The sequence below is a fragment of the Tasmannia lanceolata genome, unplaced genomic scaffold (assembly GCF_043159265.1).
Source record: "Tasmannia lanceolata isolate RefF3 unplaced genomic scaffold, GAP_Taslan_0.1 ptg000020l, whole genome shotgun sequence".
In the NCBI taxonomy this organism is placed as follows: domain Eukaryota; kingdom Viridiplantae; phylum Streptophyta; class Magnoliopsida; order Canellales; family Winteraceae; genus Tasmannia; species Tasmannia lanceolata.
This window is the reverse complement of record NW_027518697.1, coordinates 8,748,777-8,768,249: the sequence shown is the minus strand read 5'-3', so window position 1 is coordinate 8,768,249 and position 19,473 is coordinate 8,748,777. Positions and strand designations below refer to the sequence as shown.

Here is a 19,473-nt window from a genome sequence, read left to right as displayed (position 1 = left end):
TGCAAAATTAAAAGAAAAAGAGCTCAGAATCAAAACACTGTTAATCAATCTAAACTAAAACCTAAAAAAAGGAAGAAACAATACCTTCGTGGCCATTTGCAAGAATCAGATCCCCCAATCTCTGCCCAGTATCCATAGAGAAATAAACCCTAAATCAAATTCGAACCCCGTTGCTCAGAAACCCTAAAAACTTTTCACAAGATCCCCCAAACTCAGGCATTCTTTGTTTTTGCTAGATCGCTCCCCTTTTCCGCCGAGGATCCATGGCCAAATAAACCCTTAAATCCAATTCGAACCACGTTGGCCAGAAACCCTAAAAACTTTTCACAATCGAACCCTTCTCCGTATGTTTTTTGCAGGGAAGGAATTAGGGTTTTGAATTCCAAATGCAGAGATGGGAAGATGGGTTTGAGAGAGAGTGTGTGGAAATAGAAACTGCTTGGAGAGAGAGAGAGAGAGAGAGAGAGGGAGGGAGAATGGAAATAGAAACGGCTTGGAGAGGGAGTATATTTGTATTGTGGCCCCCACCTCAACGGTCTAAAAACTACGCACGTGCGTAACGGTCGAAAATGGAATTAGAAACTTCGTGGAGAGTGAGGAGACGTGTGTTGTGCCCTCTTGTCTAACGGTCTCAACCTACGCACGTGCGCTAAAAGTTCCCCAACTTTTTTACGCATGACGTGAACGAATCCTAATTCTGTTCTATCAAACTCAGGAGTAGGAGGACAAGCCCATGCATAGACATGGGCTAGCTGGCTTTACGGACTTTATACAAGATAACTTGAATCAAAAGGCAAGCCCTTGTCTTAAGTCTTAACCAAAATCTTTGAAATACCCACCAAGGAAATCGAACTACAAGCTTGTTTCTTGCTATCAACTAGGTAAAAGGTAAAGAAAGCCCGAATCCCATCTTTCCAAAACAAACAAGAATACCAGCAGTAACAGAGCAATATCATTAAATCCATCTAAAAGCTTCAGAATTTCATTAACCAAAAACCAACTCCATATACACAAATAAACAAACAAAACCCACATTGCTCTCCACTCCATTTTTTCGACAGATCAGCTTAGGCAATCTGACCCACCTTGGCCCTAATGTTGCTTTGGACATGACGGAAGAAACAAGGCCAAAGCTTTTGAAACTTGGACAATTGGTTTTTGTGTGGTTTATACATACAGAGAGTTAAGAGAACATATGACAATATATGGGGTTGAATTTTTTAACGAGCGTGAAGAGATTTTTATCTATTTTGTCAAAGAGATGTTTATCTCTTGGGGCTTTTGCAAAAAAGAGTCTTCTCCTAAAAACACTACCAAAAACACAGTGTGCCCACATTGTTTGGATGATCCAAGCGTTCATTTGATGGGCCCTGACATAGATAGGGTGTGCCTAAAAAATCAGCTCCATCAGATCATCCTAACCCTTCAATCTGTGGACGAACCGTCTACCTTACACAAATTGAAACCACAGGGGGTTTACTTGTAACTTTTTAAACATTAGGGGTTGAGTTGATTGTGTCAGAAACCACAGAGGGTCTAAGTGTATTTTTCCCTTGTTTTTATGGGTAGGCGTACTGTACTTACCAATGGTACCAATAGTTCTCTTCGGTAACTCAGCAACGAGAATTGAAAATGGGTTTATTTTAAAATTTACACTATTTATTTTGGCACTACCGGTGTTTTCAAAACTGCATAATCTTAGCTTGCCTTTTCTTTTTTAATTGACTTCTGAGAGCTTTTAGGGACTGTAATACCCTTACAGTGATTTAGACAATAATTTATTTTGAGAGAGGAGAGAACTTTGCGTGAATTGTTATTTCGGATATAAATTAGGGCAAGGGTACGATTGTCCTTAGAAAAATTAGTACTTTTTTATATTCTACAAAAAACTTGCCACGTGGTGGAATCCGCTTGGCCAAAGGCAAGCTGCGGAGCAACCTTCTTCGCAATGTTGCGGAGAGAAGTTTTGTTCATTTACGTTGTGGCCTAATAAATTAACTGTTCGGATGATTCTATGAATAGTGTCCGACTGTACTTTTTGAAAAATAGGGGACTTCTCGTGAACAGCATATAGAAGCTCAGATATAGACCCCTACCAGATGAATTAAATGAAAAGGAGAGATACAATAAGATCCAAAGGCAACCTATGAAATGATACGGCAAAAACCAAAAGACTAAAAGGCTCGAAAGAGCAAACGCCAAAAGACAGGAGTAGAATCGCTACTCAACAAGCCACATAAAACAAGAACCACCTTCCAAAATCAAAACACACATTTTCTAAAGTGGGATTTGCTAGGGACCACATTTTGTAGCCAAGCTGCATGAGAGCAGCTACATAGGCACAGATTTTGTCTTATTCATGCAATTCATCTGAGGTGGCTGCACTCTCATGCAACTTTCCGACCGCGAAATGCCTTCTGCGATGCCCCTAGCAAATCTCTTCTAAAATTTATAACTTTTTATTACACACTAAAACCACATAACTTGAACCAACCCTATTCAAGTATTATTTGGAGAGAACTTCAATTTTTATGTTATTCCTCGAAATCGAGCACAATCAACAAAATCAACGGACTATGAGTAAGCTGTAAGTGTAGGAATTGAGTAGTTTTATTTAGGAATGATAAAGTTTTTGGGAATATTAGCATAGGATTCTTGGTGGCAAGGGTTCTACAAAAATAGGAACTAGACTTTCTTCTTTTGAAGAATGTGTTTGGACGGTCAAAAGAGATTTGAAAGGGTCATTAAGTGAGGAGAGCATGTGATGGGGTTGGTAAACAGGGATAAAAATTCTATATTCAAAATAGAATTGTTGTTTACTCTGTTTTCCGACAGATCCCATTTCATGCTCTCTCTCTCTCTCTCTCTCCCTCTCCCTCTCCCCTGCGTGTGTGTTCCCTCTCTTAAACATGTCATGTTTGGCAACCATGAAAAAAACATTCATGGAATAGCTGTTTGAGGGAGCAAAGAAACGGGAGAAAATGAGAGATCGGACGAGCTGTGAGTGAGGAGAGCATTGGCTGGGGTTGCGGGGATAAATATCCTTTAAATTGGGATTTTTTTTCATTGTTTACCAACCACATCGCATCCTCAGGAACGGCTCTCTCAAATCTACCTCTCGATCGCTCCACCCTTCTCTCACCTTTGTGACACAAATACTCACATGATTTTTTATTTTTTTAATGGTTGCCAATCATGCTCTAGGTAAACAAATCTTCCATGATTTTTTTCCCATGCCAAACATGCCCTAAAGGGAATCCTCCCACCCTCCTAAGTTTTAAGAGAGTGGGCGGGGTGGTAAAACTAAAATGTCTATGTTACTATGGCCCTGTTTGGATTGTAAGTGTTACGCCAAAAATCGGTAACAGATAAGGCAGTGACGCAAGAGCTGACGTGGAGAGTCCTAGTAGCTGAACTGATTGGGAGGCCAAGTCCTGCACAGGGAAATACGAGGTCAGAAGACCAACCCGGAGTCGTTGCTCCGGACGGGCCCTTCGACACTCAAGTCAGTAATGAGTCCGAGTAGATAGAACAAAGTTATGAACAGTGTTTTCTTGGGATTCGGTCTCTTACCTTGTCTTTATGAGGGCTATTTATAGTGGAGCTTTTGAGTATTAGTTTACCCATTTACCCTTTTAGGACAGGTGTCGACCTGTTATTGGGTTAAATTTCACCTTTGTTTTCATACCCCTAGACAGGTGTAGGCCCAGGGTTGGGTGAGGTTAGTACATGATCCTCCCCTTTTCAAGGAGTAATGACCGTTATATCCTTTGGGGGATAAGGGTTTTGTGGATATGCCCGAGCGCCACGTGTCGTGTGACGATTGGGGGACGTTTTTCATCCCCCATCAATACGAAAAACATTTTTTATGACTTATAAAACGGTCTGATTATGGATAATTTAGAGGGATATCATCATAAATTGTAGTCCCTCTAAAAAGAATAGACTAGGGTTGTTTCAACTTTCAAGTTATCTTTTTCATGTGTGAAAAAATAGGAAATTTAGAAGCATTTTTCCTTTACAAACTTGTCCACAAAAAAAATTTCTCAACCCATAGATTTCCTAAAATCTTCTCTCCCTCTCTCTTGTTGACTAGTGCATGTAAAGATTTAAATAGTTTAGTGCCTTAGTTGATTTAAATAGTCTAGTCCCCAACTAGTTTGGGACAAAGACTTAGTTGAGTTGAGTTGAGTGGCTTAATAGAGAGATTTGCAATCGATCCTTTCATGCTTACCGCACCTGTGGAGAACTCGTAGAGGGACAAATCTACATGGTGACCCTATCGGGCCCTAGCTTCATCTTTTTAAATGCATAGTAATTGAGCACATTAGCCTAGCTTCCTAGATTAATATCCTTTTGACGTTATCCTTTTGACGTTAAAATTGGCGAGCGTGGGAGTCACAACCTCTACATCTTCATGGGGACTGCAAAGTCTTTATAATCTTCATCGGAAAAGGAGATCACCTAGCCGGTCTTTGGTGGATCAATCTTCGGCTTCTTGGCCGGCCCGTGCATGGAGTTAATCCGGTTCTCATAAGCTTTACGCCTGGCCTTGGTTGACCCACCAGTAGCCGGTCCTCCAGAAATCATCTCTATCTCGCATGTCGAAGCAGTACGCTGCCTCTCCCGACGAGGCTCCTCCGAAGGCCGAGTAGAAACGCCGGGAGGACGTCGACTAGGGGAACGTCGGTGGCATTCTTCTTCCTTGACTCTGTTAGGGGATCGACGATTCTCTACTGGCGGGTCCCACAAATATCTTCGAAAGTACCCTCTCTCAATACTCAACTCAACTCAACTCAACAAAGCGTTTTTCCCAAACTAGTTGGGTCGGCTAAATGAATCCTTTAGAAAAATTTCATGAAGAAAGTGAGAGGAATCTACACGACTCTAATCCTAGCTCTAGTTGGGTTCGTCTACCTGGATTATTTTCTTCCATTCTATCCTATCCAAGGTCGTGTTCTTTGTTATGTTCCTACCTATCAAGTCTTTCGCCTCACTGTTTCTACCCAAGTTGTTTTCGGTCTGCCCCTACGTCTTTTTACTCCATCAACTTGGCACGAGTCGCCTCTTCTCACTGGAGCATCCAAAGGCCTACATTGGATATGTCCAAACCATCTTAAGCGGAGCTCTCTCATTTTCTCCTCATTTAGTGCCACGCCCACCTTTTTACGAATGTCTTCATTTTTAATTCTATCTAACCTTGTGTGGCCGCACATACATCTAAGCATTCGCATCTCCGCTACACTCATCTTATGCACATGCTGCTTCTTGGTGCATGGCCCAACATTCTGAGCCGTACAGCATGGCTGGCCTCACAGCTGTCTTATAGAACTTCCCTTCAACTTGGTAGGGATTTTGCAGTCGCACAGAACTCCTGAGGCAAGCTTCCACTTCAACTAACATGCTCTTATTCTATGCTTAACATCATCTTCAATCTCTCCTTCCTTATGTAGAATTGAACCAAGATAGCGAAAGATATCCTTCTTAGGGACCTCCTGTCCAATCATATTTACTACATCGTCGTCCCGTCTCCTTACATTACTAAAGGTGCACTCCATATACTCTGTCTTAGTCTTACTCAGTCTAAAATCTTTAGATTCCAAGTAGTTCTCCATAACTCTAACTTAGCATTTACTCCTGCTTTGGTTTCGTCGATTAAAACTATGTCATCTGTACATAACATGGACCACAGCACCTCATCCTGGATACCCTTCGTAAGCTCATCCATAACTAGCGTAAAAAGATAAGGGCTTAGAGCTGATCCTTGGTGCAATCCTATTGTAATTGGAAACTCACTAGATGTGCCATCCGTGATTCTGACACTAGTTACTGCTCCATCGTACATATCCTTAATCACATCAATATATTTAGTAGGCATTTTTTCCCTTTCAAGGACCCACCACATAACACTCATGTGAACCCTATCATACGCTTTCTCCAAATCAATGATAACCATATGAAGGTCTTTTTATTTACTCTAAATCTCTCTATTAACCGCCTAATCAAGAAGAGGGATATCTTGCGCAATAATCTCTCTATTCTTGCTTCAGACGCCAACATTCATCAATAGTTGATCTTGGTGGAATTGGTAGTATTTTCTCATATCCGGTGTTTTTTAGTTTCTTTAGCCACTGGATCATTTTCTGGTCTGCAATCTCAATGAGAATGTAAGAAACAAACGTATTAAGAGAGAAAATCAAACTCGCCGTAGATGAACGACACCTGACATTGAGCCTAAAGAGGAAATCAAACTCGCCTTCTAGAACGTAATTGCGAGAAGGATTCTCTGTCTCTCCAATTTAGCATGTCCTTAGAGAGAAAAGATCTTCAAAGGGAAAGTCCTTGCGAAGAAGAATGGCAACTCTCCATGAGGTAGGTAAACCTATATAGAATCCAGTTCCTATGAGGAAACTTGGTGTTTATCTCCAAAGGAAATCGCCCAATAAGGAAAGACTCGTGTTAAGGCTAGTCTCCTAAATTATTGTGATCTCCTCCTCTATAAAAAGACCCACGCACTCAAATGTACGCATCTTCTTCTAATCAATAGCTAGAATTACCCTCTTGTTCTCCTGTTGCTTGGTTGTCTCACTTGTTGTGCTGATTTCCGACTTGGGTGTCGGAGTGGTCTCCCAGAGTCACAACTTTGATACCCCTAACGTGTTTTCTGTGAGTGCAGATCCATCACAGATTGGAGCTCTACTGGCCATCGATAATGGAAACCAAATATCGGCATCATCCGAAAATAATATGATTATGATCAACTTAGAGGGATATTATCATAAAAATTGAAAAGAGTTAGATGAGCTAATAGTTTTTTCACATGCCAAAAAAAGTAAGGAATTTTAGAAATATTTACCCTTACAAACTTTTCAAAAATTTCAGCAATCCAAAAAAGGCCTAAATAAAGTTAATACTAACCCTGCCCACTTGAAGGCTATTTGTAACTAATGATCAGTATAAGAATGAAAAAATAATTGATATTTTATATTTTTTTTTTGAAATGGAAATAATTGATATTTTATATGAACACAAGAATGGTCCAAGGCAATGTTCTAAACAATTTTGAGATTGCCGATTGCTGGGTGATGGAAGGCAAGGTTTTAAATTTCGGTTTCGGAATGCGTTTCGGTCCTCACCGAAACTAAAATTTCAGGCGAAATTTCAAAATTTCGTTCGAAATCCGTCGAAACAAAATAAAGTAATATTTTATCTCCTACAAAATTTCAGCAAAATTTCAGTGAACTACCAAAATTTCAGTGAAATTTAAGTAATTTTGGCTGAAATTTTGGGATAATATTAAATAATGAATATCCTTCAGCAACGTTTCGACTTCACCCCATTTCGGTCGAAATTTAAAACCTTGATGGAAGGTTAAGAAGAAGAGAAAGTGGATATTCTAAAAAAATAACAAATGTAAAAAAGGAAAGAAGAAAGGAATCGAACCGTAAATAGGGGTATCAATATTCCCATGGATCTAAAGCATCCGAACTTCCATTCAAAATAATTGGGCAAAGAACCTAGATCCAATCCATGTCAATTGGATCCATATAACGTCTAAAATTCTTTTGACTCATGACCCAAATATGGCCACAAATTCATACAGCTGGAGTGCGCCAATGTACAAAAATAGCCTCATAGTTCTGTTCATTTACTACTATTCAGGGGGGATATTTTGTAAAATTAAAAAAAATCAACGCAAAATCTCAACAATATTTTCATCTCTCTCTCCTCTTTTTCTCTCTTCTCTTTTGCTCTCTTGTAATTAGGGCTGCAAATGAACCAAGCCAGCTCGCGAACATGCTTGGGTTCGGTTCGTTAAAAGCTCGGCTTGGGCTCGTTCGTTTACTGAAAGAGCCGAAGTCGAGCCCAAAAGTTAGGCTAGCCAAATAAACGAGCCGAACTTGAGCTTTGTATAGTTCGGCTCAGAAAACCTCATGACCTTCGGTTCATAAACGAGCTGAGCTTGGATTAGCTTGGATTATGTTTGCTTTTTATATATAAAATAAAAGAATTTGGGTTGTTTATCACAAATGAAAGTTTGGCCGAGTGGTTAAGCGCTGGATTTAGAAGGGGCTTGGGTTCAAATCTCACAGATATATGTTTTATCATTCTTGAGACGAGCCGAGCCGAGTTTAAGCTCGGTTCGTTCCACTTAACGAGCCCGAGCAGAGCTTTCTCGAATATTTCACGAGCCGAGCCGAACACGAGCGTTCATAAAAACTAAACGAGCCGAGCCCGAACACCCAAAGCTCGGCTCGGCTCATTTGCAGCCCTACTTGTAGTTGAACCTGAACTCTAGGAAAGGGCGGAAGGCCTAAGAAGCTCTCATACCAAGAATCACTGGTTCCGTTGCACCCCAAACGGAAAACCTGTCTTGAATATCACGACACTCTTTGCTAGCAAAACGGGAATCCCGTTTGGAAAAAAGAGACCAGAGTGTCTTCACGTGACACATGCGCAAGAAGACAAATAAAGAGGCACGAATCCCCGCAAATTCCAAAAATCAATTTGAAATTGACTAACTCATCGGTCGATTTCACGGTCACCACCTCTTTATTTTATAAACAGGATCACGTTTTAGAAACGAATAATCTACTGATATTTCGAGTTTTGAACTACCATGTTTTAATAACTGGACCAACTCATCTTGTCTTTTATCATTTAAACAGCTGTCAAAAGTTATAACCGTTCCCAAAAAGCCTCCGGAAACCGATTAAAACTGAAAAGCCAAGCTGAGTTCATGCGATTATTAAAACATGGTTGTGCCAATATCATTAGCCAAAATATAAAGAGCAGAACACAGAAGAAGCAATATAGGCCAACGGAATCAGTTCATTTCTCTAACCAGTTATCACAAAAAACATAGGAAAAAACAGAATATCCCCAATTTCCAGATTGATTAGAACAAAAAAACAACAGTGGCTAAAATGAAAAGTATACACATCTAAAGATGTAAGCAAATAAACCCCACAATGTAAAATAAGGAAACCAAAAAAAAAGTTAGTGGAAATTTTACTTTACCAATGCTCTAGATTCGATCATTCCTGTTTTTGCTGTAGTGGGTTTTCAAGGCGTCTTTCTTTTGAGGCGAGAACAACTGGCCAAACCCAAAAACAGAGACAGGCACGTTCAAAACCGGAGTAATCCTAACATTAGCAGAGTAAGATCTCTCCACTCCTCTAATCTTATGCCTTGGACCTCCATTAAAGCTGCTAGGGCTACTTGAGCTCCTCTCTAAGCTCTGAAACACGATTTTCCCTGAAGAATTCATTCGAGGACTGTCCGCAGACACGCCTGGAATCATGCCGGAATCAGGTGCTCGGTGTGCCGGATTCCGACTAGTTGGATGGTCGGGAAACGGCCTAGGGTTTCTAACTTTTATCCGAGGGTTTGAAACCCTAACTTTAGTTGGATTGTGAGTAGGTTTTTCTAAATCAAGAGAAAGGCGAGGGAGATCTTCGTGATCTGGACCAGAAGAAGAAGATGAGGATGAGAGAGATAGCCTAGAAGAGATCGAGACGGACTCTGATTCGGACTCTCTGAGCAAAGGTAGGCTCAATGACGAATCGTTGGACAAAGATTTAGAGTTTCTATGAAGAAAATGCTTCAAAGACTTAGGGTTTGGGTTTTCCAAAGACAAAGAACTAGTTTTCTGTAAATCCTGCTTAGGGCTTTGAAGTCTTTTTAAGCCAAGAAGCTCTCTCCATCTGCTTGAACATCGTGGAGCCTTCGGAGAAAACACATATGGATCTAAACTCAAAACCTCTACTCTACGTCGAGATTTCATAGCTTCAGTTAAACGGATCTGACCAGGTCTAGTCGGATCCAGATCCGGATCCGGATCTGCAGTCCGATGGACTGTGGCATGCTGAGTTGGCAAGAGCTTTCCGTCCAAGAAAAGCTCATCGGCCGGTAGCATAGTTACCGGATCTTCTAGCCTGAACTCAAAATCTCCTAAATCTGTTTCTTGATCTGGTTTTCCGGTCATTTTAACTGGATTTTCTGGTTCTTTCTCGCCGGAGATCTTCGTTCCGTCGTGACTGAAAGAGATTCTAGGGCTAAGCCAACCGTAAGAAGAGTATGGAGGACAGTTGAGTAAATTCTCCGACGACATTCCGATGTTGTTTAGGCATGCAGAAGCCATCATTTCACATGAAAAAGACAAAAAAAACACTCCGATTACGAATCGGAAATGAATATCGGAGAACAAAAAGAAGCCGAGAAACTGAATGTCGCCGGAATCACGGCCGTAAACAGAGAGAGAGAGAGAGAGAGAGAGAGAGAGAGAATTTTGTTCCCGCTCTTGAGATGTTCTAGGGTTTTGGAAGCGGTAACAAATGGAAGGTATATTAAAGCATTTTCATAACGCGGCCTCTAGGATTATGTGAAGGGAGATAATATTTTCACTCCCTGTAAGATAATGCGCCCAACGTGTAACCTGAATTCTGGGCAGACTTTGACACTCTTTGCATGAAATCACGTTACTAAGGGGCGCATTATCTTATAATGGGGCGACAAAATCATTTACCTTTATGGGAATTAAAAAAAAGACAGCCTTTGTGGCATTAATTGCCACGTCGCATTAGCTTGGTTGTAGCGTGTTAAGCGATTTTCTAACATAAACACTACAATGACAGGTGTTGCACTTTAGAAAGCAGCTCGAAGGTTTGTTGAAATGACAAAATTACCCTTATGCTTTCTGTTCTTATTCGTCACTACAATGTTTTGATAATTGCACAAACTTTCGTTGTCTTTAACTATTTAAACAGCTGTCAAAGGATATTACTCTGCTACTTGGTCCTGTTCGGGTTCACCGACGGCCAAACAGAAAAATACAAGAAAAAGATAAAATCATGATAAAATCAGAAGACGGATGTCGGCTTGAGATCCCGAGATACTTGGTCCTCAACCCTAACCCAACCCGAAATTAAATCGGATTGGTTATTCCCAATCCAACCCGAGGAAATGCAAACCCATTGAGGTTAACCCCAAATCAAGTTGCACCCCTAGTTACGGACTAGGTTTTAAATTTTGGTTTCGGTACCCATTTTGGACCCCACCGAAATCTGAAATTTCGGTGAAATCAGAAATTTAGGGTCGAAATCTCGTAATAATTAAAAAAATTATTTAATTAATTTCGAAACCGAAATTTCGTAACATTTCTTTTTGTTTTTTTTTTAAAAAATTGTCAAAATTTCGGCGGAAATTCTCAATATTCCAAAATTTAGGACCGAAATTCTGAAATTCAGACTGAAATTCCGAAATTTCGGCCGAAATTTAGGATTTTATGAAATTCTGGATTTCAGCAAATTTCGGTTTCGGTCTCCACCAAAATTTTGGATTTCGGCCGAAATTTCAAACCATGGTTAGAGTTCCAAAAGAGCTAACAAAAGCGCATTAAAAAAGAAAAGGCAAGCTAAGTTTGTTTAGTTATCAAAATATAGTAGTGCCAATATTGGTAGTTTTGCCCATTTAAAGTTTTTAGATTATTTATTGTGAAGTGAATGGAATCGGAGAGTGAGATGGACCATCTAAATCCGAACTTAAACGGATAGGATCTAGACACATTACTAAGCATCAATGGCCATATTTCGAGCCCGTGGGACATTCGTTTTAAACAAAATTAGGGACATCATTGGTACTTATGAAGCTGCAAACGTACTTTCCCGGAAGGGCGTCTTTGCTGTCATTTTTCGACCACTGCCCCTTCTTTTGTTTTTTCCTCGCAGATGCAAATTTGACTTTATTCGCCCTGGATTTGACACCTCTAATGCTGACAAATCCTCGAAACTCTCGCCCCCCCCAGCACGTGACTTTAAGGCTCCCCTAACTCTCTACCAGATTTGGTTTAACGTCAGCCCTCCATTTCAATTCATCCAACGCCTCTAATTACCCCCTTTGCAGAATCCCCGCTCCCCCTTTCACATCCTTATCTCGAGCCGTATTACTGGATTTCGGCTCACATGACCGCCAGCTGTCGAACATGGCATCTGATCCTACTCCTGATGCTGACACGTGGCGATGATCTTGACCGGTCGATGGTGAGAAGTACGAGCGACGATCGAGATTTTTTTCGAGAGAGGGACAGATGGTCATAAATTTGCCCAGTTGGAACAGCAAAATTACGAATATTACTCTTCTTATCTGTTTCGATTAGGAGGTGGTTGGATGGATGAAGACATCGTAATTAAAAAAAAAGCTGACGACGTTGCTGAACACGACAGTGTAAATTAGGAAATGACCAAACAACCCTTTAGCTAGGGTTGAAACCCTGGTTGGGTTAAGAAATTACGGGTCTTGAGTTGTGTAGGAGGCTGAAAAACCTCATTTTGGGAACCAGGGTAAATTATTTTGTAATATGTTGATATTATTGTTTTCATTGGGCTGATCATATTTGTAATTTGAAAAAAAAAAAAAAAAGATTTGTTCTTCAATTTATACACTTGATGATATAAATTTAGAGATTATAGTTGTGAAAACTTGCCCGGTTTCTACAATCTTTGAAAATAATCTTTATCTTACACTAGATGATAAAAACCCGACTCAAAATGACTATCCGGAGAAACTATCTTGACTACTGTCGGATTATTAATTTGAAAGCGGTGTAAAATACGTACAATCCATTATCCTATATTCTAAGTAAGAAATCTAAGTTTTGGAAATCTCTCCCTCATCTTGAGATTTTTGAAGCATGGAAATACGGGACAATCTCCTACTATCCCGCTCGACAAAAGAGGGGTGAGAAATCAAAAAACGACTAATGGTCTTCTCCTTCTCTCATTTCCCATCTAGGATTATAAGGAAATCCAAGATTTTAAAATATTAATATCCAAACAGCTGGTAAGGTGAAACTTGAACCGCCCGGGTCAATTTGCTCTTTCGGTATTTTAGCCTTGATATAGGTTTTTTATTAGAGGAAAGTGTTCCTAAGCTATAGCTTAGATAAGCTTATCTAAGCTATAGCTCAAAAACATATGTGGCCCCATATTTTTGGGGATCCAAAGCATTAATTTGGAAGGCCCTTTCATGGATAGGGTGTGTACTAAAAATCAGCCATATAAGATCATCTTAACCCTGCCATTTATTAAGGGGAAAAATAGGTAGAAACATGGACATACAGTGTCTGTCAATTTTCCACTCCACCTTTGATTGTGTTAGGATGATCTTATAGGGCTATTTTTGGTACACATCCTATCCATGAAAGGGCCTTCCAAATGAATGCTTTGGATCCCCAAAAAATATTGGGCCACATGTATTTTTTAGCTATTGCATGGGAACACTTTCCTCTTTTTATTAAGCATGACAACAAAAAAAAGTGTAATGGCGTTCTTTAACTATGGGTATTTCAGTAATTTAAAGGTATGCGATTAAGGAAGAACGGATATCCGTTGGAAGTGGAGTAGGGGGAGAGGAAAGGAAGATCTGTTGGATAACTGCCAGCCGTACGATGTCGATGTGACAGGACGGCATGCTTGATACGATGTCCCCCGATTTCCCGTCTATGTGATATTTTTTAGTTTTCAGAGACCGAGGGGTATTTTTAATTTTTTTTTTTTTTGGGAAACAATATATTCGCGCTCTTTTCTTCCTGGGCCACCCCCGTCTAGTGTAAAGTAGACGAGTATTTTATTTAATAGATGGTGGCCCAGGGAAGAAAAGGAACGAATATATCACTTAGTAAGAAAAATGTAGTGGGGCCCATATACTTGGTTGATCTCAGCCATTCATTTGTTTTGCCCTACAAATTATTGCTATAAAATGATCCTATCCCTCCAATTTGTGGAGATTTAAAATGGTCATCACAGTGTTGGGAAATACCATCATAGAGGGTTAGGATCAATATAGGCAGAGGTTCTTATTCAGGGACAATACGGTCACATTTTCGATGTTAGGGTTACCTGATCAGTGTAGATTTTGAGTCATAGATGATCTAAATGAAAGCCGACAAATTAACGGATGAGATCAATCTAAAGGTGAGACCCCACTATACCTAGTGGGCACACACTACGGAAACATTCCTCCTTCCTCATCTGCTGCTTGAATCCAAATCACCACACTGTTTATGTTCTACTTGAATCCAAATCACCACACTGTGTAGACACCCCATTTTGTTTTGTTTTAATCAACAAATAAATTAGTGTGTTAAATCCATGTGAGAACCCCCTCTATCATTGATTTATATGTTTTAGGTCATTAATATCTTGATCTGACTTTACGGATCATCAATCGGGACAAAATAAGCTAGGGTCACTTCATAGCCCGTACCCTGATTCCATTCCGAGACCCGATTTCCGTAAATCGTTAGATCAATGGCAGATCTTGACCTGGGTCTAACCATCCAAAACCACCTAACCTCTCCTCTCATCCTAACCATCCAAACCTCACCTAACCTCACCTAACCTCTCCTCTCATCCTAACCATCCAAACCTCACCTAACCTCACCTAACCTCACCTAACCTTACCTAACCCCACCTAACCTTACCTAACCTCATCCTCTCATCCTAACCATCCAAAACCACCTAACCTCACCTAACCTCCTATCCCATTCTCCTATAAATACCCTCTCATCCCACCATCCAAGAGAAGAAGAAAAAGAACCCCTCTCTTAGAAAATTGATCCCTCTCCCTCATCTCTTCAAGGGTTCGGCCATCCTTGCCGGATCGGGTGATTTTATACGTTGGGTGATATATATCAAAAGCAGTCATTATCAAGCAAGGAATCATCTTCAAGGAATTAACATCAAAGAAAAATCAAACACAAAGTGGGTTTCCAAAGAGGTAGGCATTTATTTCAATTCTATGTAGGGTCTGTTTTCATGCATATCTTTTACTTTAAAAGAAAAACCATGTTAGGAAGCATGTAGGGTCTGTTTTCCCCCTGGTTAGCCTCTGGTTAGACCCTGGTTGCACCCAGGTTCGCTGCTGGTTGCACCCAGGTTCGATGCTGGTTGCACCCTGGTTCCCTACTGATTCGCACCCTGGTTCCCTGCTGGTTGCACCCTGGTTCCCTACTGGTTCGCACCCTGGTTCCCTACTGGTTCGCACCCTGCTTCCCTGCTGGTTGCACCCTGGTTCCCTACTGGTTCGCACGCTGGTTCGATATTGGTTCGCACCCTGGTTCGATATTGGTTCGCACCCTGGTTCCCTGCTGGTTCGCACTCTGGTTAGACCCTGGTTGCACCCAGGTTCGCTGCTGGTTGCACCCAGGTTCCCTGCTGGTTGCACCCTGGTTTCCCTGCTGGTTCGCACCCTGGTTCCCTGCTGGTTCGCACCCTGGTGCACCCTGGTCCGCACCCTGGTTTGTACCCTGCTTCCTCCTAGTTAGACCATGGCTAGTCTCGGGTTTGCTTCTAACTTAGACCCGACTCACTTGACCCTAACCATTAACCCAATCCAACCAAGTCATATCCCAACACAATCCGAGTCGCATGTCTGAATCCATTTGGCCGAATCTCATAAGCCCGCCCACTTTGAATTCCGAAAATTCAAACCCTTGATGATTCCAATATGCTCAATTCTTTGATGCAAATTCCCAATTCCAAAATCCCATTGCTATATCAATGTTTTTGAATCTCAAGTCCAATGCTCAAATACAAACCCGATTCCTGATCCAAATACCAAACCTGTTTTCCAAAATCCAAGCAACCTCCCCAGCGGAACTACGTGTGGCTTGATCCCCATCGCGGGGTACGTAGGCAATTTGGCACTCCCAAGTTCAGTCGCACCTTTCTCTATCTTTCTCATTCCCTCACACTATTTCATCATCTCTTCCATCCCTTTTTTCACTAACCTCAAGAACTGAAATCGATTCACCTCGTGTCTCTCGGAACCGTTGGATTACGGTTTCCATCGTAAGGACCCTTAGAGCCCAATTTAGGAACACCGGTGTCGTGTCGTGTCCTAAGTTTTAGGGAGTCTTAGGTTTTAGGGAGTCCTAGAGTTAGGAGTCCAGCCTCATCACGGACGTTTGCTATGTATAGCAACCGTGCCATAGGTTTAGTTACACTAGTCACCCGATCTTTTCTATAGGACAAGCCTAGTAAACTAGGATGTAGGCTAACCTGCATTAGTCTAAGGGACAACTTGCATTTAGATAAGAATCATATAGCATCTTCGATGAAATCCTAAGATAATAAAATCCTCAACTTGAATTAAATAACTTCTCTTAAAACTGTTGAAACAGTCAATCCCGTCTAGGTCGGTGTCTTAGTTGAGTTAGGCATATGTAACTTAGCTTAGGTGCACCGAACTACGTCGACTCTGATCCCAGTGAGGCTTGGGTACGTAGGCAGCTTGGATGTCTGACGGCATACCACCCGCGAGTCGGCACCACAACAAATTGTGGTGTTTTATATATTAATTTTCTTGTAAATGCTTAATTAAATCACTTAGGATTTTCCATGAAATTAGAATTCTAGGAGAACTTTCACTTAGATTGAATCCAGACAAATTAATAAATCAAGATACACATCTAGGATTCACATTGAAATTAGATTCTAGGATGCATGTCACTTAGTTCGCACATTAACATAGAGTTGAATGAGCCATTTAAAATAAATTTAAAAGAGTTAGCTTTTGGAATCGAAGACCGATTATCGGGCAAGAATGGTGCATGTGGCGGATAACTCCCCATACCTTCCATTCTCGTAACCAGGTAGCGAGTCTAGATTTCTGGTTAATTACGGGTCCTAGATCCCACATCTAGGTGGCGACTCTGTCAGTCTCTTTCGTGTGGAATTCGGATTGCCTTAGTGATCCCAAGTTCACAGGAAAGATTAATTCAAATCAACATTAAAATGCACACGCCAATCGCGTGGATACGAGAGACCAAAAGAGAGAGCGCGTGGCGGCTCGCGCCCCGCCCCTCTCGCGGGATCCGGGTACCACAGTCTGGCGACTCTGCTGGGGACCACCTAACTTCATTAAAATTTCAAAAGATAATTCATTTGAATTTAATTTAACTGGCTCATAAAAACTCTATACTTGTTAGATTAGTTTGTCTTGTTTTATTTTCTCATCACATTTTACTCGAACTTAACCTAACAAAACCTGAGGGCATCATAGATTGCGCAAACATATTGCACACACTTACATCACTTGCATCTAAACTCTTGCATCTCACGTGCACACACGTCCTATTTTAGGAACCCGGAGTGTTATCTAGCATGGTTGACTGGGATTTCATCACCTGGTGCCTCTGTGCTAGAGAAGCATTCCACCCTTAGCCTAGTACCTTTATGGTACGTAAACGGATCTCTTGTTCACGTACTGATACGCCGGACACTGGTACAGTATATCGAACAGGGATTCGCGCTAAGGGAACTCTTGGCCTTACCCCTAGATTAACCCACACATGCATGTAGTATACGAACACATGTGCATCATGTGTGTGAGCCTAGTTTAGGATATCCTACCCATTGGTGTCTAGATTAGGCCGTGGTCCATCTTCCAATGGTCACGATCGGTCCTTAGATACACGAACAAAGTCATGAGTCGAGATTCTCTCTCCACTCCGATAGATTAGGATTAGGGTTGATGCCTTCAGGTAACACTGATAAAATGTGAAAAAAAAAAAAAAAAAATTTCCCTTTGGGTTAGGATATAAATCCCATAATTTTCAAAGATCTCATAGGATTAGTCATTCATGATCTATCCGTTGAAAGCAATCTTATGCTATCTCATCTAATCTTTTGATCGTGCGTCTTTCGTTCTTCTGTCATACGATTCGATCGTATCTTCATGCCATCCCCTAACTGGCAGATGCAGAATCTCACAATCTTTCGATTATGCGTTCTCATGATCTGATCATGCCTGGTCCAGATAATCCAATCTTGCTTGTACCCCTGGTCTGTTCCTCCTCTAGGGGCTACCTTTTTCAAGATTATTTTGCTAAGTCCTTCAGAGTTCACTCTCAGAATCATTGAGCTAGGGGCATTTCCCTATGCGAATCAGTCATCATTGTCCAAAATTGAAAGTATCAGCCATGATGATGTTCAGAACGAACCAGCCTTCGCCGAGCCTTCAACGCCAAACAGTTGCAGCAGTTAAAGTTTTAGTCACTTACTATTTTATGTTGAGTCAGTCATCATGGTCAGTATAATTGTTGAGTCCGGTCTTACAGTTAAAGGTCAATGCCTAGTCCAGGCAAGTTATCTTCTGTTTCTCTTTCTTATTTAGAGTTGTGAATCGTGAGCATGTTCAGGATAGGTCGTCTGATGTAATAGCTTTTCTTTAAATAAAATTTCAGTCAGTTCCAAAAAGTTCACTTGTGTCTGTTCTTAAGTGTGCTTCTGATCTTAAAATAAGACTCCCTCCTCAAATGAGAACAAAATTGACGAAACTCCACTTGAGTCACAACGATTACTTGAACAAGAGGAGGAGCGCCAATCTCAGCCTTTCAAAGATGAAATTGAAGTGGTAAACACTGGCACTGAAACCTTGATCCAATAAATGCCGATTGAAAATACATTACCCTCTGAAGAGTGTGAAGAATTGGTAAACCCGTTTTGAGGATAAAAAGATGGTCCCGTAAGCGTTACCATTAATGTCAAGAGAAAGACCCAGATAGAAGGTTCAAGAAAGAATGAAGTGAATATCATATGCTATGCAAGGGGCATAGAGTGGAAATAACTTTCATATTTCCAATCAATGACCTTGGTTCTCAAATTCATAACATGAAGCCAACAAATTCAAGATAAGAAGTTCAAGAGCAAGTATTGAAAAGTGGTCATCAGATATCAAGAGTTACAAATCCATAGATGGAGGATGTCAAGGAACAAGTTTCGCTCTATGAAAGCCGAAAGCACGCATTAGAATCTTGAAAGAAGAAAATCCATTATCTTACCTGGAAATGCCGTCAAACTCCGTGAAAAAAAAAAAAAAAGAGAAAAAAAAGAAATAAATAATCAGTACCAGACAGACTCTAGTAACCTAGATCGATTCCCAATCTGAACATCGAAAGGCCTCCTTTGGCCGATTAAATCCCAAAATCAAAACCCAATGTCAAAAGAATACCGATTTGCAAACCCTTCGAGCCTAAATCAAATTTTCTTGAAAACCCATCAAACTTGGGGCATTCCCCCGAACTACGCGAGACCTGATCCCTATACTGGGGTACGTAGGCAACTCGGTTGAACCGAGTTCGGTCGATTCAAAAAGGAAAAGAAATTCAATCCTTTCAAAAAAAAAAAAGAGAGGGACGAGTTCCAAAAGAAGAGAAGTTAATTGTTCCAGAAAGAAAAGAAAAAAGGAAAAAAAAATCAAACAATTTATCTTCAAACTAGGGGCATTCGCCCTGAACTACACACGACCTGATTCCTACCTTGGGATATGTAGACGACCTGTTCACAGGTTCGGTCGAAATCTTTGTTGAGCCTTAAGCCATTCTTTGAAAAGCCCTATCCTACCTATAAAAGTCCTTCTGGTGTTCAGAACTAATGAGCTAGGTCCTGAGATACAATAAAAAAATGAAAT

General features: G+C 40.8%; 1 protein-coding gene across 1 annotated transcript; it reads right to left on the bottom strand.

Annotated features, from left to right (window-relative positions):
* Positions 1-8,814: 8,814 nt before the first annotated feature.
* LOC143854653 (uncharacterized) lies at positions 8,815-10,431 on the bottom strand. The gene has a single exon (XM_077364715.1). It carries the CDS (start codon positions 10,145-10,147, stop codon positions 9,029-9,031), a length of 1,119 nt encoding a protein of 372 aa, XP_077220830.1. The 5' UTR covers positions 10,148-10,431; the 3' UTR covers positions 8,815-9,028.
* Positions 10,432-19,473: the final 9,042 nt, after the last annotated feature.